The sequence below is a fragment of the Dendrobates tinctorius genome, unplaced genomic scaffold (assembly GCF_039654945.1).
Source record: "Dendrobates tinctorius isolate UK_male_01 unplaced genomic scaffold, ASM3965494v1 ptg000651l, whole genome shotgun sequence".
NCBI classification, from domain to species: Eukaryota; Metazoa; Chordata; class Amphibia; order Anura; family Dendrobatidae; genus Dendrobates; species Dendrobates tinctorius.
The window spans coordinates 64,484-86,333 of NW_027362302.1; the positions used below are offsets into that span (position 1 = coordinate 64,484).

At 56.9% G+C, this 21,850-nt stretch overlaps 2 protein-coding genes across 3 annotated transcripts in view; one reads left to right on the top strand and one right to left on the bottom strand.

The window, feature by feature from the left end:
• The window catches only part of LOC141079311 (calcium-transporting ATPase type 2C member 2-like), a 61,182-nt gene extending 55,328 nt beyond the window's left edge, over positions 1 to 5,854 (top strand). The window contains exons 22-27 of the mRNA XM_073565311.1: positions 620 to 688; positions 1,172 to 1,288; positions 4,116 to 4,263; positions 4,641 to 4,736; positions 4,819 to 4,960; positions 5,587 to 5,854. Coding sequence (XP_073421412.1) covers positions 620 to 688; positions 1,172 to 1,288; positions 4,116 to 4,263; positions 4,641 to 4,736; positions 4,819 to 4,960; positions 5,587 to 5,705 — 691 coding nt within the window. The 3' untranslated portion in view covers positions 5,706 to 5,854. The remainder of the gene's footprint in view (positions 1 to 619; positions 689 to 1,171; positions 1,289 to 4,115; positions 4,264 to 4,640; positions 4,737 to 4,818; positions 4,961 to 5,586) is intronic.
• Positions 5,855 to 5,868: 14 nt separating this feature from the next.
• LOC141079312 (MTOR-associated protein MEAK7-like) lies at positions 5,869 to 20,155 on the bottom strand. 2 transcript variants are annotated; one of them, XM_073565313.1, is made up of 8 exons: positions 19,884 to 20,155; positions 11,008 to 11,156; positions 10,340 to 10,567; positions 10,083 to 10,230; positions 9,169 to 9,594; positions 8,166 to 8,284; positions 7,750 to 7,929; positions 5,869 to 7,492 (listed from the first exon to the last, which is right to left on the bottom strand). In XM_073565313.1, the coding sequence occupies exons 2-8, from the start codon at positions 11,143 to 11,145 to the stop codon at positions 7,376 to 7,378; spliced, it is 1,356 nt and encodes a 451-aa protein (XP_073421414.1). In that variant the 5' UTR covers positions 11,146 to 11,156; positions 19,884 to 20,155; the 3' UTR covers positions 5,869 to 7,375. The 2 variants fall into 2 exon arrangements, with proteins under 2 accessions (XP_073421414.1, XP_073421413.1); XM_073565312.1 differs by having other exon boundaries at positions 19,868 to 20,155.
• Between the last annotated feature and the right edge of the window lie 1,695 nt (positions 20,156 to 21,850).

Below are 21,850 nucleotides of genomic sequence, written 5' to 3' on the forward strand. Positions count from 1 at the left end.
TCCAGGTCTCTGCCCCATCGCCGCCTCGTTCAGGGTCTCTGACCCGCCACGTTCAGGGTCTCTGCCCCACCGTCGTCATGTTCAGGGTCTCTGCCCCACCGTCGTCATGTTCAGGGTCTCTGCCCTACCGCCGTCATGTTCAGGGTCTTTGCCTCACCGCCGCCTCGTTCAGGGTCTCTGCCCCACCGCCGCCTCGTTCATGGTCTCTGCCCCGCCGCCGCCTCGTTCAGGGTCTCTGCCCTACCGCCATCATGTTCAGGGTCTCTGCCCCGCCGCCGCCTCGTTCACGGTCTCTGCCCAGCCGCCGCCGCGTTCAGGGTCTCTGCCCCGCCGCCGCCTCGTTCAGGGTCTCTGCCCCGCCGCCGCCTCGTTCAGGGTCTCTGCCCCGCCGCCGCCTCGTTCAGGGTCTCTGCCCCGCCGCCGCCTCGTTCAGGGTCTCTGCCCCGCCGCCGCCTCGTTCAGGGTCTCTGCCCCGCCGCCGCCTCGTTCACGGTCTCTGCCCCGCCGCCGCCTCGTTCAGGGTCTCTGCCCCGCCGCCGCCTCGTTCACGGTCTCTGCCCCGCCGCCGCCTCGTTCAGGGTCTCTGCTGTCCATAGACTGATATTTCCGTGTCTTTCAGGAACGCCATCGAGGAGGGGAAAGGAATCTTCTACAACATCAAGAACTTCGTCCGCTTCCAGCTCAGCACGTAGGTGTCAGCGTTGTCGCCCGCCGACGCTTCTAAGCTTAACGTGCGTCGGCCGCCATATTGCCACAGGGTTGTGACGCCGCTCAGAGTCCTGTTATAGACATGTGCAGCATCATATCTCTTACTCCAGTCACACCCAGAGCTGCAGACCAGGGCAGCGCCACCAGCCCTCGCTGGGCTCCTCTCATGTGCGGCACTCGACAGCATTGCATTGTGGGAGAGATGGTATTTACAGAAGATTGAAACCACATCTCCCACAATGCTCTGTGGCAGATCACGCTCCGACCCTGAGCAAGCGCCAGCACAATGCCAGGTGCAGCTCTAGGTGTGACTGGAGGAATCCCGCAGAGATGATGGGGGTCATCCTGTTTGCTCCTGATCTCTTGTTGTATTATCCGCGCAGCCTTTCTTAGTAATCCCCCGGTGTATTGAGCGTTTATAGTCGGGGGAAACGTACGTCTGACCGCTGCGTCCTCCCCCCAGGAGCATCTCCGCCCTGAGTCTCATCACATTGTCCACCATCATGAATCTCCCCAACCCCCTGAACGCCATGCAGATACTGTGGATCAACATCATCATGGACGGACCCCCAGCCCAGAGGTAACGCCACCAGCAGAACAGTGAGTGCAGCTCTGGAGGACAATGAATGTACACAGTGACTGCACCAGCAGAATAGTGAGTGCAGCTCTGGAGTATAATACAGGATGTAACTCAGGGTCAGTAATGTAATGTATGTACTCAGTGACTGCACGAGCAGAATAGTGAGTGCAGCTCTGGAGTATAATACAGGATGTAACTCAGGATCAGTAATGTATGTACACAGTGACTGCACCAGCAGAATAGTGAGTGCAGCTCTGGAGTATAATACAGGATGTAACTCAGGATCAGTAATGTAATGTATGTACACAGTGACTGCACCAGCAGAATAGTGAGTGCAGCTCTGGAGTATAATACAGGAGGTAACTCAGGATCAGTAATGTAATGTATGTACACAGTGACTGCACCAGCAGGATAGTGAGTGCAGCTCTGAAGTATAATACAGGAGGTAACTCAGGATCAGTAATGTAATGTATGTACACAGTGACTGCACCAGCAGAATAGTGAGTGCAGCTCTGGAGTATAATACAGGAGGTAACTCAGGATCAGTAATGTAATGTATGTACACAGTGACTGCACTAGCAGAATAGTGAGTGCAGCTCTGGGGTATAATACAGGATGTAACTCAGGATCAGTAATGTAATGTATGTACACAGTAACTGCACCAGCAGAATAGTGAGTGCAGCTCTGGAGTATAATACCGGATGTAACTCAGGATCAGTAATGTAATGTATGTACACAGTGACTGCACCAGCAGAATAGTGAGTGCAGCTCTGGGGTATAATACAGGATGTAACTCAGGATCAGTAATGTAATGTATGTACACAGTGACTGCACCAGCAGAATAGTGAGTGCAGCTCTGGAGTATAATACAGGAGGTAACTCAGGATCAGTAATGTAATGTATGTACACAGTGACTGCACCAGCAGAATAGTGAGTGCAGCTCTGGAGTATAATACAGGAGGTAACTCAGGATCAGTAATGTATGTAAACAGTGACTGCACCAGCAGAATAGTGAGTGCAGCTCTGGAGTATAATACAGGAGGTAACTCAGGATCAGTAATGTAATGTATGTACACAGTAACTGCACCAGCAGAATAGTGAGTGCAGCTCTGGAGTATAATACAGGATGTAACTCAGGATCAGTAATGTAATGTATGTACACAGTGACTGCACCAGCAGAATAGTGAGTGCAGCTCTGGAGTATAATACAGGATGTAACTCAGGATCAGTAATGTAATGTATGTACACAGTGACTGCACCAGCAGAATAGTGAGTGCAGCTCTGGAGTATAATACAGGATGTAACTCAGGATCAGTAATGTATGTACACAGTGACTGCACCAGCAGAATAGTGAGTGCAGCTCTGGAGTATAATACAGGATGTAACTCAGGATCAGTAATGTAATGTATGTACACAGTGACTGCACCAGCAGAATAGTGAGTGCAGCTCTGGGGTATAATACAGGATGTAACTCAGGATCAGTAATGTAATGTATGTACACAGTGACTGCACCAGCAGAATAGAGAGTGCAGCTCTGGAGTATAATACAGGAGGTAACTCCGGATCAGTAATGTATGTACACAGTGACTGCACCAGCAGAATAGTGAGTGCAGCTCCGGGGTATAATACAGGATGTAACTCAGTATCAGTAATGTAATGTATGTACACAGTGACTGCACCAGCAGAATAGTGAGTGCAGCTCCGGGGTATAATACAGGATGTAACTCAGGATCAGTAATGTAATGTATGTACACAGTGACTGCACCAGCAGAATAGTGAGTGCAGCTCTGGAGTATAATACAGGATGTAACTCAGGATCAGTAATGTAATGTATGTACACAGTGACTGCACCAGCAGAATAGTGAGTGCAGCTCTGGAGTATAATACAGGAGGTAACTCAGGATCAGTAATGTAATGTATGTACACAGTGACTGCACCAGCAGAATAGTGAGTGCAGCTCTGGGGTATAATACAGGATGTAACTCAGGATCAGTAATGTAATGTATGTACACAGTGACTGCACCAGCAGAATAGCGAGTGCAGCTCTGGAGTATAATACAGGAGGTAACTCAGGATCAGTAATGTAATGTATGTACACAGTGACTGCACCAGCAGAATAGTGAGTGCAGCTCTGGAGTATAATACAGGATGTAACTCAGTATCAGTAATGTAATGTATGTACACAGTGACTGCACCAGCAGAATAGTGAGTGCAGCTCTGGAGTATAATACAGGATGTAACTCAGGATCAGTAATGTAATGTATGTACACAGTGACTGCACCAGCAGAATAGTGCGTGCAGCTCTGGAGTATAATAGAGGATGTAACTCAGGATCAGTAATGTAATGTATGTACACAGTGACTGCACCAGCAGAATAGTGAGTGCAGCTCTGGAGTATAATACAGGATGTAACTCAGGATCAGTAATGTAATGTATGTACACAGTGACTGCACCAGCAGAATAGTGAGTGCAGCTCTGGGGTATAATACAGAATGTAACTCAGGATCAGTAATGTATGTACACAGTGACTGCACCAGCAGAATAGTGAGTGCAGCTCTGGGGTACAATACAGGAGGTAACTCAGGATCAGTAATGTAATGTATGTACACAGTGACTGCACCAGCAGAATAGTGAGTGCAGCTCTGAGGTATAATACAGGAGGTAACTCAGGATCAGTAATGTAATGTATGTACACAGTGACTGCACCAGCAGAATAGTGCGTGCAGCTCTGGAGTATAATAGAGGATGTATACAGTGACGGCGCCAGGCATCCCTTTATCTGCAGCTGAACATAATGAGTCCCTTTAATTAACCCTGTTTTGTCTAGTTTGGGGGTGGAGCCTGTGGATAAAGACGCCATTAAGCAGCCCCCCAGAAATGCCAAGGAAGCGATCCTCAGTAAAGCGTTGCTCCTGAAGATCCTGCTCTCGGCCGCCATCATCATCAGCGGGACGCTCTTCGTCTTCTGGAAGGAGGTTAGATGACTGTAATTGTGGGATAATTGGCAGTGAGTGGAGATGTGGGGGCCCGGGGCTGATGGGGGGGCCGGGACGGGCGTAGTCGCTAATTGCTGGTTGTTTCCTGCACTGACTAATTTGCACAGTGAGGGGAGATGGCGGCGCCGATCATTAACTTATTAGCGGCAGCCATTTGTATGCATTAGAGCCTGAATCATGTGCGGAGGAGATGGGGCGAGTCGCTGCTTCCCGGGCGGTCCTGCACTACAACCCCCAGCAACCTCACACTGCTGATGTTTGTTCTGCCCATTGTTGGATTTCGTTTGGAGGGGGCTCTTGAAGTGAACCCCCCATATCTGTGTCACATGACCTCGCAGTTTATTCTTGACTGTCAGATTCCAGATGGGAAAGTGACTCCGAGAACGACAACCATGACCTTCACCTGCTTCGTGTTTTTCGACATGTTCAATGCCTTGTCCTGCCGTTCCCTGGTGAGTGCACGCACCTTCCTGCTGGGGATCCTGCACGGCCTCCATTCCTGCGCCGGCCCTTTAACACTTTGCTCTTTTCCAGAATAAAACCATCTTTGAGATCGGCCTCTTCAGGAACCGGATGTTCTGGTTATCGGTGGTGGGCTCCATCCTCGGGCAGATGGCCGTCATCTACATTCCTCCCCTGCAGAAAGTGTTCCTGACGCAAAACCTGCACGCACTGGGTGAGTCGGCAGGGACGATGGGATTGATGGTCTGTCATTAGTACGCGACTGCAGGGCAATGAGGAGAGTCAGACCACGGCGTCCAGTGACAATGGTGCAGGTGAGAAAGGTGGGTGCTGAACCAGGACCTGTGCTCTTGGGGTTATCCCCTCCTGGGAAAGCTGAGGGGCTCCCAGCGCGGCGTCCACCTCCGGTCTCGTGGGCTCCCAGCGCGGCGTCCACCTCCGGTCTCGTGGGCTCCCAGCGCGGCGTCCACCTCCGGTCTCGTGGGCTCCCAGCGCGGCGTCCACCTCCGGTCTCGTCGGCTCTGCACAGTACATCTTATGTGGCCATAAAGCTCCGCTCATATGGAGGGGAAAGCTGGGAGACATCCTTGCTGTTCAGGTTAGTAGGCACCCAACTTTCCCCTTGATCTCAGCATTTCCAGCAGGACTGTCCACAGCGACACTCATCTGCTCAATGGGGAACAGGAAGATTGACTATCAGGACCCTGGGAAAGCTGGGTAACAGCAGATTTGACTCCCACCTTTCCCAGAAATCTGAAAAGATTACATTCCCGTTTCTCTGGGGATCGGTAGTGGCAGCGATGTTGGTGGGCTCCAGTCTGACCACGTCTCTTCCCGCAGATCTGCTCTTCCTCACCGGTTTGGCATCCTCCGTCTTCGTGGTGTCGGAGCTGATGAAGTTCTGTGAGCAGGTCTGCTGCCGGAAGAGGACGGTGACCGTCCTGGAGGAAGAAATCTGAGGCTCGCCACCCTGCGCCCCGTCCTCCGCCCCCACCCGTGCACCGCGCCGGCCGCTGCATCACCTATTTATGCCGAGATTTATGGGAGGAAAAATTACCAGAAAGAGTAAACCGAGATATCGGCGGCGCCGCCACCAGGAACAACCACCCCCAGCGGATACTGTTTTTTTTTTTTTTTTTTTTTAATTTACTGATTTTAATTTACAATTAAAGACGAATGTTTTATTTTTTAAATAATGAGAAATAACGAGTCTGACAATGTGTAGAGCGCGCTCCCCCCGCAGAGCATTGCACCCGGGAGACGGCGCAGGCCCCCCTTGCAGAGCATTGCACCCGGGAGACGGTGCGGCCCCCTGCAGAGCATTGCACATGGGAGACAGCGCCACCCCCCTGCAGAGCGTCACACCAGGGAAACAACAGCTCTGTCTGTGTAGCGCGGCCCCCTGCTCACATCTTACACCCGGGAAGTGTAGTAGTCTCCAGAAACTGCGGATGACACGGGGTGAGCGGAGCCATCGGAAGAGGAACGTGACGCCCCCATCCACCGACCTCGCAATATCCACCGCTGCAGGGACAGTCCTGACTCTGTATACAGCAGAGATTGCGCTATATACGGTCTGTGCTGCCACTCGCTGTATATGGCTTGTACGGCATATGCAGACCCCTGCTGTATACGGCCTACAGTGTAATCACAGCAGCTTTCTGGAATAAACTGAATCTTTCAAAGTCCCCAAAAGAAGGAGTCTGAGGCAGTGCCCGGTGTGGTCTGTAGTTGGGGCCTGGTGAGGTCCATAGTCAGGGGCCCAGCGTGGTCTGTGCCTGGTGAGGTCTGTGGTCGGGGCCCGGCATGGTCTGTGTCTGGTGAGGTCTGTAGTTGGGGCCTGGTGAGGTCCATAGTCAGGGGCCCGGCGTGGTCTGTGCCTGGTGAGGTCTGTGGTCGGGGCCCGGCATGGTCTGTGTCTGGTGAGGTCTGTAGTTGGGGCCTGGTGAGGTCCATAGTCAGGGGCCCGGCGTGGTCTGTGCCTGGTGAGGTCTGTGGTCGGGGCCCGGCGTGGTCTGTGCCTGATGAGGTCTGTGGTCGGGGCCCGGCGTGGTCTGTGCCTGCTGAGGTCTGTAGTTGGGGCCTGGTGAGGTCCATAGCCAGGGGCCCGGCGTGGTCTGTGCCTGATGAGGTCTGTGGTCGGGGCCCGGCGTGGTCTGTGCCTGCTGAGGTCTGTAGTTGGGGCCTGGTGAGGTCCATAGCCAGGGGCCCGGCGTGGTCTGTGCCTGATGAGGTCTGTGGTCGGGGCCCGGCGTGGTCTGTGCCTGCTGAGGTCTGTAGTTGGGGCCTGGTGAGGTCCATAGCCAGGGGCCCGGCGTTGTCTGTGCCTGATGAGGTCTGTGGTCGGGGCCCGGCATGGTCTGGGCCTGGGGAGGTCTGTGGCACGCAGGAGAGGACGGTGCTGGAGGACTGGGGATGGGACGGCAGTGCCGCAGCTCACAGCGGAGAGAATAGCAGGCAGCGGACGAAGCCTTTATCCTGCTGCCATCTTGTGGTGATCACAGGTAGCTGCAGACCCACAGCTGAGTTATAACCAATAACCATAGTGGATGAGGCAGATGCGCCCCCCCTGTATAACACCCATCATCCGCAGTCAGCCCTTGTACCGACCACCTCCCGGCCGCTCCTACTACGTTTCATCATCCTCCTTATCTCTCAGGCCATCGCTCTGCCGCATCCGTCCCGTCATCTCCAGCAGCGCCTGCGCCTCGGGGTCGGCATCCAGGATGCTCCTCTTGTTCTTAATCTGGACAGAAGAGGCGACTGTTACATGGGACTGCACACAGGAAAATATCACAAGCGGAGCTGCAGCCACCGCCGCACCTCAGCCGGTATATACAGAGACGGGGGAGGGGGGTGCGGTATATACAGAGACGGGGGAGGGGGGTGCGGTATATACAGAGAAGGGGGAGGGGGGTGCGGTATATACAGAGACGGGGAGGGGGGTGCGGTATATACAGGGATGGGGGGTTTTCCCCTCCGCGCCCCCTGTAGGTCACCCACCTGCAGCTCCTCGCACAGCTCGCCCAGCCCCCACACCTCCAGGGCGTCTATACAGAAGTCCTCGGTGGCGGACAGTTGCGGGCTGTTATACGTCGTACATCGCGGCTTCGCTTTGCTGTGGCCTTTTCCGAAATTGCTGTCGATCCAAAGTCCAAAATAGTCGTGTTGCCCCCCCATACCCTGAGAAAAAAAGGGGGCGGGTTACCAATGCAGGAGGTCATCACACCCCATCCCATCCCCATCCCTATGTTCTCCTGTGCTTCTCTGCTGCCATCTTGTGGCAAACACAGATAACTTCATTTTGGAGGGGGGGGTTGGTGTCTGGATGAGATTTAACCCTTGCCGCCTCATTAATTATAAGCCCCCATCCAGGTGTGGCCGGCAGTGACTGGCACTCAACCCCGGGGGGCGCTTACCAGTCCGTTGGGCATGGTCTGCTGGCTGTGGTTCAGGTACATGTAGTGGTCGTTGTATCCGGTATACGTGAAGATGTCCAAACGCGGAGACACGGTGAACAGGAAGCATCGGCTGTCACCTGGGGACGAGACACCACAATGCAGGGGGCGTCACAGCAGCACAGAGTGACGGAGCACAGCCGGCTCCCCCGGCGGTCCCACTAGAGGTGGGACATGGCTGACGGCACGAGGAAACGCTGCTGGGCTCGTGCCATTAGGGCTCAATAACTAAGATCTGTGTCAGGGGGCTCGGTGCTACGTGTCGGCGGAGGGGCGGCTCGGTGCTACGTGTCGGCGGAGGGGCGGCTCGGTGCTACGTGTCGGCGGAGGGGCGGCTCGGTGCTACGTGTCGGCGGAGGGGCGGCTCGGTGCTACGTGTCGGCGGAGGGGCGGCTCGGTGCTACGTGTCGGCGGAGGGGCGGCTCGGTGCTATGTGTCGGGAGGGGTGCAGTACCACGTGTAGGCGGTTGGGCGGCTCGGTGCCACGTGTCGGCGGAGGGGCGGCTCGGTGCCACGTGTCGGGAGGGGTGCAGTACCACGTGTCGGCGGAGGGGCGGCTCGGTGCCACGTGTCGGCGGAGGGGCGGCTCGGTGCCACGTGTCGGCGGAGGGGCGGCTCGGTGCCACGTGTCGGCGGAGGGGCGGCTCGGTGCTACGTGTCGGCGGAGGGGCGGCTCGGTGCTACGTGTCGGGAGGGGTGCAGTACCACGTGTCGGCGGTGGGGCGGCTCGGTGCCACGTGTCGGCGGAGGGGCGGCTCGGTGCCACGTGTCGGCGGAGGGGCGGCTCGGTGCCACGTGTCGGCGGAGGGGCGGCTCGGTGCCACGTGCCGGCGGAGGGGCGGCTCGGTGCCACGTGCCGATGCATTCGCAGATCAGCCGTGTAACAGTCGGGGAGGTTTTGCTTCTGATGTAAATTCACTGACAGCAGAGATGTGATGGGGGTACACCACCTCCCCCGACTCACCCCGAAACTGCGGCTTCACCTCCCAGTTCTGTGCTGCGAATCCCCCGAAGATGAATCCACCGTCGTCCCTCAGCACCAGCAGGCTGGGTCCCTGGTCCACCACGTGGCCGCACAGCTGGGAGAAGCTCTCACCGTGGACCCTGGTAGAGAAGAGCAGCCTCCATTTGTGCTGCATCTCGGAGGGCAGGTGTGCGTTCAGGTACATGATGGCGGGCAGGTCCAGGAGGCTGACGAAGGACGGCGCCCTCCCCAGGCGGCAGCGCGGCACCAGGCAGCCGACATCTCCATTCTGCCGCAGGACAGAGAAACCCAACGTCACGACCACTCTCAGGAGCGCAGAGACCATGGGGACCTTGTAGAGCCAGTCCTCGATGGCCGCCCTGGAGAAGGAGGAGGAAAGCTCCGCACTGACCAGCGGGGGCCCACCTGCAACAAAAGGGCGACAGTCGGAGTCAGCGCCGCAGCGCCGCAGCGGGCGACAGCCGGAGTCAGCGCCGCAGCGGGCGACAGCCGGAGTCAGCGCCGCAGCGGGCGACAGCCGGAGTCAGCGCCGCAGCGACGCAGAGGGCGACAGCCGGAGTCAGCGCCGCAGCGGACGACAGATGGAGTCAGCGCCGAAGCGACACAGCGGGCGACAACCGGGGCCAGCACAGTTATGTCCTACCCTCCATCCATTTTTGGGTGGTCTCAGCCCCTGGGACCCCTGATTCCGCAGTCATCCCTATAGGATCTGACACCCCCTCCCCCACTCAGGACAGCTGAATCCAGTGCAGGAGATGTCCCCTGTAACCCCGACTTTCCTACATACACAGCGGGGGGGCAATATCAGGGATGTCACATGACCTGGGGGATAACACGTTGCGGCTCTCACGTTTGTCAGGTATAATTAACCCTTTGCCCTCTGGGCTCGTTACCGCTGGGCTCCTGTAACTGTGAAATCAGCTGCTCCGCCAGCGTGCGGACCCCGGAGTCGCAGTCCCGCGTATTTTCCAGGCTCCATCCGGAGAGCGCGTTCTGCTGACGTAGGACGTGGACCGCTGCGCCGATCACATCCGCCAGGAACTGGAAGAAAACAGAAGTCGAAGGTGAGACTCGCCGACATCCGGTGAAATGCACCGGAGTCACCGGAAGCGTGCACCCCTCCCCCATCATTATTACTGCGCACATTCACCTGCTCCACTCGCTGCCCCGTTACTTTCCCGCTGTTGTCCGCTCCGATCATCGGCGCTATGAGCGCGCTCTTCTCCTCGGCCGTCCCGCGCAGGAGCTCAATGATGAACACTGTGTGCTGCTCGCGGGTCACCTCCGGGGCGGCGGGGGCACCGCTGACGTCCACGCTCTGTATCCCATGAAAGATGCGCAGAGACATGGAGGCCGGGAGCGAGGACGCGAGGGAGTCCTGGAGGAAGAAGCAGACGATGGGGGCAGTAGTGCAACGGCCACGGAAAAATGAGGAGACACAGCACCTGACCATGCCGCCCGACGTCACTGACGGATGCGGCCAGACCCCCACGTCCCGAGGTTATGGCCGGATCGCTGCACTGGGGGGGTTGTTTCTCTTGTTTCTTGCTGTCAGTGAATAGAAACCCTTATCTCCAGAATCTGACACCTGCTTCTCACAGCTGAGGGTCCGTGACATTGTATCCGGCGATGCTCTGCAGGCGCCTGCTGTGAACACTGATGGTTCCATTCATCGACAGCAGAGACCAGGGTCAGGTATCAATCACCGGACAAATCGTTACCCGATTTCTCACCCGCCTGCAGCCTCCGCTGGCTGACAACAGAGAGAAGTGGCGGCTGTGCCCGCACCGCAGACCCTCAGAGAGGGAATCTGCTCACCTGGAACCTCGGCAGTCCCACACATTTCTTGCTCGGGTTTCTTGACAAATTGTCAAAGCTCCTCTCTATCTGTGCCCGCTGCTCCGGGGGCACCCGCGCCGCTCGTCTCTGGTAACCGCTGCTCTCCACATTCCCCATCACCGGAGACCCTGCGACGTGTAAAACACAGCAGTGAGCAAAGAGGAGGGCAGAGAGGGGGGAGGGCAGGGGGCAAGCGGAGAGAGCGGCAGGGGCAAGTGGAGAGGGTGGCTGAGAGGGGAGGGGGCAAGCAGAGAAGGTTGCAGAGCGGCGGAGAGGGCAGGGGGCAAGCGGAGAGGGCGGCAGAGAGAGCAAGGGGCAAGCGGAGAGGGCGGCAGAGAGGGCAGGGGGCAAGCGGAGAGGGAGGCAGAGAGCGCAGGGGGCAAGCGGAGAAGGTTGCAGAGCGGCGGAGAGGGCAGGGGGCAAGTGGAGAGAGCGGCAGAGAGGGCAGGGGACAAGCGGAGAAGGTTGCAGAGCGGCGGAGAGGGCAGGGGGCAAGCGGAGAGGGCGGCAGAGAGGGCAGGGGGTAAGCGGAGAGGGCGGCTGAGAGGGGAGGGGGCAGTGGAGAGGGCGGCATAGCGGCAGGTGGCAAGCAGAGAGGGCGGCAGGGGGCAAACAAAGGGTGACAGAGGGCAGGGGGCAGCGGAGAAGGCGGCATAGCGGCAGGTGGCAAGCGGAGAGGGCGGCAGGGGGCAGCGGAGAAGGCGGCATAGCGGCAGGTGGCAAGCGGAGAGGGCGGCAGGGGGCAAACAAAGGGGGGCAGGGGGCAGCGGAGAAGGCGGCATAGCGGCAGGTGGCAGCGGAGAAGGCGGCAGAGCGGTGGAGAGAGCACGTGGCAAGCAGAGAGGGCAGGCAGTAAGCGGAGAGAGCGGCGGAGAGGGCAGGAAGCAAGCAGAGGGTGGCAGAGAGGTGGAGAGGGCAGGGGGTAAGCGGAGAGGGCAGGAAGCAAGCAAAGGGCGGCAGAGAGGGCAGGCGGTAAGCGGAGAGAGCGGCGGAGAGGGCAGGAAGCAAGCAGAGGGTGGCAGAGCGGTGGAGAGGGCAGGAAGCAAGCAAAGGGCGGCAGAGAGGGCAGGGGGCAAGTGGAGAAGGCGGCGGAGAGGGCAGAGGCTGGAGAGGAGTGGCCCGACAGGTGGCGGAGGTATAAGCCCCATGGGAGAGGGGCGGCACAGAAATACACAGACATCAATGCTATCCACCCAGACTGCTCAGGACAGAGGCTGCGGCACCAGCCTCATGTCTCCAATCACCTCCAGAGCTGCAACCAAATCTGTCACTTGTCTGCAGTATAATGTGGAAGCTCAGGACAGTATCAGAGTATTTCAGCAGAACAGTGAGCGCAGCTCTGGAGGTGACAGAGTGGGGCAGTGAGTTCTGATGTTTCCACTATAAATATTATGAACAATCACATGTTATTATTAAGCTTAACCCCATGCCTGCCGGAGAGGAAGACATTATATAGTTCAGCCCTAGAGATATACACCCCCCGCGTCACGGCCCTAGAGATATACACCCCCCGCGTCACGGCCCTAGAGATATACATCCCCCGCGTCACGGCCCTAGAGATATACATCCCCCGCGTCACGGCCCTAGAGATATACATCCCCCGCGTCACGGCCCTAGAGATATACATCCCCCGCGTCACGGCCCTAGAGATATACACCCCCCGCGTCACGGCCCTAGAGATATACATCCCCCGCGTCACGGCCCTAGAGATATACACCCCCCGCGTCACGGCCCTAGAGATATACACCCCCCGCGTCACAGCCCTAGAGATATACACCCCCCGCGTCACAGCCCTAGAGATATACACCCCCCGCGTCACAGCCCTAGAGATATACATTCCCCGCGTCACGGCCCTAGAGATATACACCCCCAGCGTCACAGCCCTAGAGATATACACCCCCCGCGTCACGGCCCTAGAGATATACACCCTTCACGTCACGGCCCTAGAGATATACACCCCCCGCGTCACAGCCCGAGAGATATACACACTTCACGTCACAGCCGTAAAGATATACACCCCCCGCGTCACAGCCCTAGAGATATACACCCTTCACGTCACGGCCCTAGAGATATACACCCCCCGCGTCACAGCCCTAGAGATATACACCCTTCACGTCACGGCCCTAGAGATATACACCCCCCGCGTCACAGCCCTAGAGATATACACCCTTCACGTCACTGCCCTAGAGATATACACCCCCCGCGTCACAGCCCTAGAGATATACACCCTTCACGTCACGGCCCTAGAGATATACACCCCCCGCGTCACAGCCCTAGAGATATACATCCCCCGCGTCACAGCCCTAGAGATATACACCCCCCGCGTCACAGCCCTAGAGATATACACCCCCCGCGTCACGGCCCTAGAGATATACACCCCCCGCGTCACAGCCCTAGAGATATACACCCTTCACGTCACAGCCGTAGAGATATACACCCCCCGCGTCACAGCCCTAGAGATATACACCCCCCGCGTCACAGCCCTAGAGATATACATCCCCCGCGTCACGGCCCTAGAGATATACACCCCCCGCGTCACGGCCCTAGAGATATACACCCTTCACGTCACAGCCCTAGAGATATACACCCCCCGCGTCACAGCCCTAGAGATATACACCCTTCACGTCACTGCCCTAGAGATATACACCCCCCGCGTCACAGCCCTAGAGATATACACCCTTCACGTCACGGCCCTAGAGATATACACCCCCCGCGTCACGGCCCTAGAGATATACATCCCCCGCGTCACAGCCCTAGAGATATACACCCCCCGCGTCACAGCCCTAGAGATATACACCCCCCGCGTCACAGCCCTAGAGATATACACCCCCCGCGTCACGGCCCTAGAGATATACACCCCCCGCGTCACGGCCCTAGAGATATACACCCCCCGCGTCACAGCCCTAGAGATATACACCCTTCACGTCACAGCCGTAGAGATATACACCCCCCGCGTCACAGCCCTAGAGATATACACCCCCCGCGTCACAGCCCTAGAGATATACATCCCCCGCGTCACGGCCCTAGAGATATACACCCCCCGCGTCACGGCCCTAGAGATATACACCCTTCACGTCACAGCCCTAGAGATATACACCCCCCGCGTCACAGCCCTAGAGATATACACCCCCCGCGTCACAGCCCTAGAGATATACACCCCCCGCGTCACAGCCCTAGAGATATACACCCCCCGCGTCACAGCCCTAGAGATATACACCCCCCGCGTCACAGCCCTAGAGATATACACCCCCCGCGTCACGGCCCTAGAGATATACATCCCCCGCGTCACGGCCCTAGAGATATACACCCCCCGCGTCACAGCCCTAGAGATATACACCCCCCGCGTCACGGCCCTAGAGATATACACCCCCCGCGTCACGGCCCTAGAGATATACACCCCCAGCGTCACGGCCCTAGAGATATACACCCCCAGCGTCACGGCCCTAGAGATATACACCCCCCGCGTCACGGCCCTAGAGATATACATCCCCCGCGTCACGGCCCTAGAGATATACACCCCCCGCGTCACGGCCCTAGAGATATACACCCCCAGCGTCACGGCCCTAGAGATATACACCCCCAGCGTCACGGCCCTAGAGATATACACCCCCCGCGTCACGGCCCTAGAGATATACACCCCCCGCGTCACGGCCCTAGAGATATACACCCCCCGCGTCACAGCCCTAGAGATATACACCCCCCGCGTCACAGCCCTAGAGATATACACCCCCCGCGTCACAGCCCTAGAGATATACACCCCCCGCGTCACAGCCCTAGAGATATACACCCCCCGCGTCACAGCCCTAGAGATATACACCCCCCGCGTCACAGCCCTAGAGATATACACCCCCCGCGTCACAGCCCTAGAGATATACACCCCCCGCGTCACAGCCCTAGAGATATACATTCCCCGCGTCACGGCCCTAGAGATATACACCCCCAGCGTCACAGCCCTAGAGATATACACCCCCCGCGTCACGGCCCTAGAGATATACACCCTTCACGTCACGGCCCTAGAGATATACACCCCCCGCGTCACAGCCCGAGAGATATACACACTTCACGTCACAGCCGTAGAGATATACACCCCCCGCGTCACAGCCCTAGAGATATACACCCTTCACGTCACGGCCCTAGAGATATACACCCCCCGCGTCACGGCCCTAGAGATATACACCCTTCACGTCACTGCCCTAGAGATATACACCCCCCGCGTCACAGCCCTAGAGATATACACCCTTCGCGTCACGGCCCTAGAGATATACACCCCCCGCGTCACAGCCCTAGAGATATACATCCCCCGCGTCACAGCCCTAGAGATATACACCCCCCGCGTCACAGCCCTAGAGATATACACCCCCCGCGTCACGGCCCTAGAGATATACACCCCCCGCGTCACAGCCCTAGAGATATACACCCTTCACGTCACAGCCGTAGAGATATACACCCCCCGCGTCACAGCCCTAGAGATATACACCCCCCGCGTCACAGCCCTAGAGATATACATCCCCCGCGTCACGGCCCTAGAGATATACACCCCCCGCGTCACGGCCCTAGAGATATACACCCTTCACGTCACAGCCCTAGAGATATACACCCCCCGCGTCACAGCCCTAGAGATATACACCCTTCACGTCACTGCCCTAGAGATATACACCCCCCGCGTCACAGCCCTAGAGATATACACCCTTCACGTCACGGCCCTAGAGATATACACCCCCCGCGTCACGGCCCTAGAGATATACATCCCCCGCGTCACGGCCCTAGAGATATACAACCCCCGCGTCACAGCCCTAGAGATATACACCCCCCGCGTCACGGCCCTAGAGATATACACCCCCCGCGTCACAGCCCTAGAGATATACACCCTTCACGTCACAGCCGTAGAGATATACACCCCCCGCGTCACAGCCCTAGAGATATACACCCCCCGCGTCACGGCCCTAGAGATATACACCCCCCGCGTCACAGCCCTAGAGATATACATCCCCCGCGTCACGGCCCTAGAGATATACACCCCCCGCGTCACGGCCCTAGAGATATACACCCTTCACGTCACAGCCCTAGAGATATACACCCCCCGCGTCACAGCCCTAGAGATATACACCCCCCGCGTCACAGCCCTAGAGATATACACCCCCCGCGTCACAGCCCTAGAGATATACACCCCCCGCGTCACAGCCCTAGAGATATACACCCCCCGCGTCACAGCCCTAGAGATATACACCCCCCGCGTCACAGCCCTAGAGATATACATCCCCCGCGTCACGGCCCTAGAGATATACACCCCCCGCGTCACGGCCCTAGAGATATACACCCCCCGCGTCACGGCCCTAGAGATATACACCCCCCGCGTCACGGCCCTAGAGATATACACCCCCAGCGTCACGGCCCTAGAGATATACACCCCCAGCGTCACGGCCCTAGAGATATACACCCCCCGCGTCACAGCCCTAGAGATATACATCCCCCGCGTCACGGCCCTAGAGATATACATCCCCCGCGTCACGGCCCTAGAGATATACACCCCCAGCGTCACGGCCCTAGAGATATACACCCCCCGCGTCACAGCCCTAGAGATATACACCCCCCGCGTCACAGCCCTAGAGATATACACCCCCCGCGTCACAGCCCTAGAGATATACACCCCCCGCGTCACAGCCCTAGAGATATACACCCCCCGCGTCACAGCCCTAGAGATATACACCCCCCGCGTCACAGCCCTAGAGATATACACCCCCCGCGTCACAGCCCTAGAGATATACACCCCCCCCGTCACAGCCCTAGAGATATACACCCCCCGCGTCACAGCCCTAGAGATATACACCCCCCGCGTCACAGCCCTAGAGATATACACCCTTCACGTCACAGCCCTAGAGATATACACCCCCCGCGTCACAGCCCTAGAGATATACACCCCCCGCGTCACAGCCCTAGAGATATATCCCCCCCCGTCACAGCCCTAGAGATATACACCCCCCGCGTCACAGCCCTAGAGATATACACCCCCCGCGTCACAGCCCTAGAGATATACACCCTTCACGTCACAGCCGTAGAGATATACACCCTTCACGTCACAGCCGTAGAGATATACACCCCCCGCGTCACAGCCCTAGAGATATACACCCCCCGCGTCACAGCCCTAGAGATATACATCCCCCGCGTCACGGCCCTAGAGATATACACCCCCCGCGTCACGGCCCTAGAGATATACACCCTTCACGTCACGGCCCTAGAGATATACACCCCCCGCGTCACGGCCCTAGAGATATACACCCCCCGCGTCACGGCCCTAGAGATATACACCCCCCGCGTCACGGCCCTAGAGATATACACCCCCCGCGTCACAGCCCTAGAGATATACACCCCCCGCGTCACAGCCCTAGAGATATACACCCCCCGCGTCACAGCCCTAGAGATATACACCCCCCGCGTCACAGCCCTAGAGATATACACCCCCCGCGTCACAGCCCTAGAGATATACACCCCCCGCGTCACAGCCCTAGAGATATACACCCCCCGCGTCACAGCCCTAGAGATATACACCCCCCGCGTCACGGCCCTAGAGATATACATCCCCCGCGTCACGGCCCTAGAGATATACACCCCCCGCGTCACAGCCCTAGAGATATACACCCCCCGCGTCACGGCCCTAGAGATATACACCCCCCGCGTCACGGCCCTAGAGATATACATCCCCCGCGTCACGGCCCTAGAGATATACACCCTTCACGTCACGGCCCTAGAGATATACATCCCCCGCGTCACAGCCCTAGAGATATACACCCCCCGCGTCACAGCCCTAGAGATATACACCCCCCGCGTCACAGCCCTAGAGATATACACCCCCCGCGTCACAGCCCTAGAGATATACACCCTTCACGTCACAGCCCTAGAGATATACATCCCCCGCGTCACGGCCCTAGAGATATACACCCTTCACGTCACGGCCCTAGAGATATACACCCCCCGCGTCACGGCCCTAGAGATATACACCCTTCACGTCACGGCCCTAGAGATATACATCCCCCGCGTCACGGCCCTAGAGATATACACCCTTCACGTCACAGCCCTAGAGATATACACCCCCCGCGTCACAGCCCTAGAGATATACACCCTTCACGTCACGGCCCTAGAGATATACATCCCCCGCGTCACGGCCCTAGAGATATACACCCTTCACGTCACGGCCCTAGAGATATACACCCCCCGCGTCACGGCCCTAGAGATATACACCCTTCACGTCACGGCCCTAGAGATATACATCCCCCGCGTCACGGCCCTAGAGATATACACCCTTCACGTCACGGCCCTAGAGATATACACCCCCCGCGTCACAGCCCTAGAGATATACACCCTTCACGTCACGGCCCTAGAGATATACATCCCCTGCGTCACGGCCCTAGAGATATACACCCTTCACGTCACGGCCCTAGAGATATACACCCCCCGCGTCACAGCCCTAGAGATATACACCCTTCACGTCACGGCCCTAGAGATATACACCCCCCGCGTCACAGCCCTAGAGATATACACCCCCGCGTCACAGCCCTAGAGATATACATCCCCCGCGTCACGGCCCTAGAGATATACACCCCCCGCGTCACGGCCCTAGAGATATACACCCCCCGCGTCACGGCCCTAGAGATATACACCCCCCGCGTCACGGCCCTAGAGATATACACCCTTCACGTCACGGCCCTAGAGATATACACCCCCCTCGTCACAGCCCTAGAGATATACATCCCCAGCGTCACGGCCCTAGAGATATACACCCTTCACGTCACGGCCCTAGAGATATACATCCCCCGCGTCACAGCCCTAGAGATATACACCCCCCGCGTCACGGCCCTAGAGATATACACCCTTCACGTCACGGCCCTAGAGATATACACCCCCCGCGTCACAGCCCTAGAGATATACACCCTTCACGTCACGGCCCTAGAGATATACACCCTTCACGTCACAGCCCTAGAGATATACACCCCCCGCGTCACGGCCCTAGAGATATACACCCTTCACGTCACGGCCCTAGAGATATACATCCCCCGCGTCACGGCCCTAGAGATATACATCCCCCGCGTCACAGCCCTAGAGATATACACCCCCCGCGTCACGGCCCTAGAGATATACACCCCCCGCGTCACGGCCCTAGAGATATACATCCCCCGCGTCACGGCCCTAGAGATATACACCCCCCGCGTCACGGCCCTAGAGATATACACCCCCCGCGTCACAGCCCTAGAGATATACACCCCCCGCGTCACAGCCCTAGAGATATACACCCCCCGCGTCACGGCCCTAGAGATATACACCCCCCGCGTCACAGCCCTAGAGATATACACCCCCCGCGTCACAGCCCTAGAGATATACACCCCCCGCGTCACGGCCCTAGAGATATACATCCCCCGCGTCACGGCCCTAGAGATATACACCCCCCGCGTCACAGCCCTAGAGATATACACCCCCCGCGTCACAGCCCTAGAGATATACACCCCCCGCGTCACGGCCCTAGAGATATACACCCCCCGCGTCACAGCCCTAGAGATATACACCCCCCGCGTCACAGCCCTAGAGATATACACCCCCCGCGTCACGGCCCTAGAGATATACACCCCCCGCGTCACAGCCCTAGAGATATACACCCCCCGCGTCACGGCCCTAGAGATATACACCCCCCGCGTCACGGCCCTAGAGATATACACCCTTCACGTCACGGCCCTAGAGATATACATCCCCCGCGTCACAGCCCTAGAGATATACACCCTTCACGTCACGGCCCTAGAGATATACACCCTTCACGTCACGGCCCTAGAGATATACACCGTCCATGTCTCACCCGCTGCATTCTTTACCTTCTCCTTCTGCGACTTTCTACGCTCCGCCCACCCGTGACGTCAGCTGTTCTCTCCTTTCCCCGCCCTGTGAGGGTTGGATGAATGACAGATTTGTCCGATCAGTTTTGCAGCAGTGGGCGGAGACAACACCAGGGCGGAATGCGGCCGCTCGTCGCCATCTTTGTGACTGGCGGATGAGCCGGGTCCTAGTGCCGGCGGCCAGGCCTCCTCTGTGCAGTAATGAGCAGAGACACCAGGGGCAGCAGCGAGCTCCTGTCTCCATGGTGACCGCAGTGATGGGCGCAGACACCGATTTGTGGACGGTGAGAAGTCGGTTTCTTATTCTTCTTTCTGTAATCATTTTTTTTTTTACAAGTTTGAAAGCAAAAATAAAAAGTCAGAATAATAAATGAAAACCAGGAAATAATAATAATACATTTTATTTTTATAGCGCCGACATATTCCGCAGCACTTTACATTTCAGAGGGGATTTGTACAGACAATAGACATTACAGCATAACAATAATCACATACAGTAGATTATAACAAATACCAAGAGGAGTGAGGGCCCTGCTCGCAAGCTTACAGTCTATGAGGAAAGAGGGAGACACGAGAGGTGGGTGGTAACAGTTGCCCTGATTGTATGGACCAGCCATAATGTTAAGTGTGTAACAGTACAGACACAGAGGGCTAATGGATGCATAAAGCATGTGGGAACATGATGCGGGGAACCTGGTTATGGTAAAACTTTTGGCAGTGCCACACAGGGATAGATTAGGTTAATGTGCTGAGGCGATAGGCCAGTCTGAATAAATGTGTTTTCAGGGCACGCTTAAAATCGTAGGGATTGGGGACTAATCGTATTGACCTGGGAAGTGCATTCCAAAGAATTGGCGCGGCACGTGTAAAGTCTTGGAGACGGGAGTGGGAGGTTCTGACTATTGAGGATGCTAACCTCAGGTCATCAGCAGAACGGAGGGTGCGGGTAGGGTGGTATACTGAAACAAGGGAGGAGATGTAGGGTGGTGCTGAGCCATGGAGGGCTTTGTGGGTGAGGGTAATAAGTTTATACTGAATTCTGGAGTGGATGGGTAGCCAGTGTAATGACTGGCACAAGGTAGAGGCATCGGTGTAACGATTGGTGAGGAATATGATCCTGGCTGCAGCATTCAAGACAGATTGGAGAGGGGAGAGTTTGGTAAGAGGGAGACCGATTAGAAGAGAGTTACAATAGTCGAGACGAGAATGAATAAGAGAAACAGTAAGAGTTTTTGCAGAGTCAAAAGTAAGAAAAGGTCGAATTCTAGAAATGTTTTTGAGGTGCAGATGACAAGAGCGAGCCAGTGATCGAATGTGGGGGGCAAAGGAAAGCTCGGAATCAAGTATGACCCCAAGACAGCGGGCATGTTGCTGGGGAGTAATAGTGGAACCACACACAGAAATGGCAATGTTGGGTATAGGTACATTAGTAGCGGGAGGAAACACCAGGAGTTCAGTCTTTGACAGGTTCAGTTTCAGATATAGTGAGGACATGATGTTAGACGCAGCGTTTAGACAATCGCCGGTGTTTTCTAGAAAGGCTGGCGTGATGTCAGGAGAAGAAGCGTATAATTGGGTGTCATCAGCATAGAGATGGTACTGGAAACAAAATCTACTGATTGTTTGACCAATAGGGGCAGTGTACAAGGAGAAGAGGAGGGGGCCTAGAACCGATCCTTGAGGAACCCCAACAGTAAGGGGAAGGTGAGAGGAGGAGGAACCGGCAAAAGATACAGTAAAGGAGCGGTCAGAGAGATAGGAGGAGAACCAGGAGAGAACGGTGTCCTTGAGGCCAATGGAACGGAGCATAGTGAGGAGGAGCTGATGATCCACAGTGTCGAATGCTGCAGAGAGATCCAAGAGAATTAGCATGGAGTAGTGACCATTAGATTTAGCTGTTAGCAGATCATTAGAGACTTTAGTGAGGGCAGTTTCAGTAGAATGTA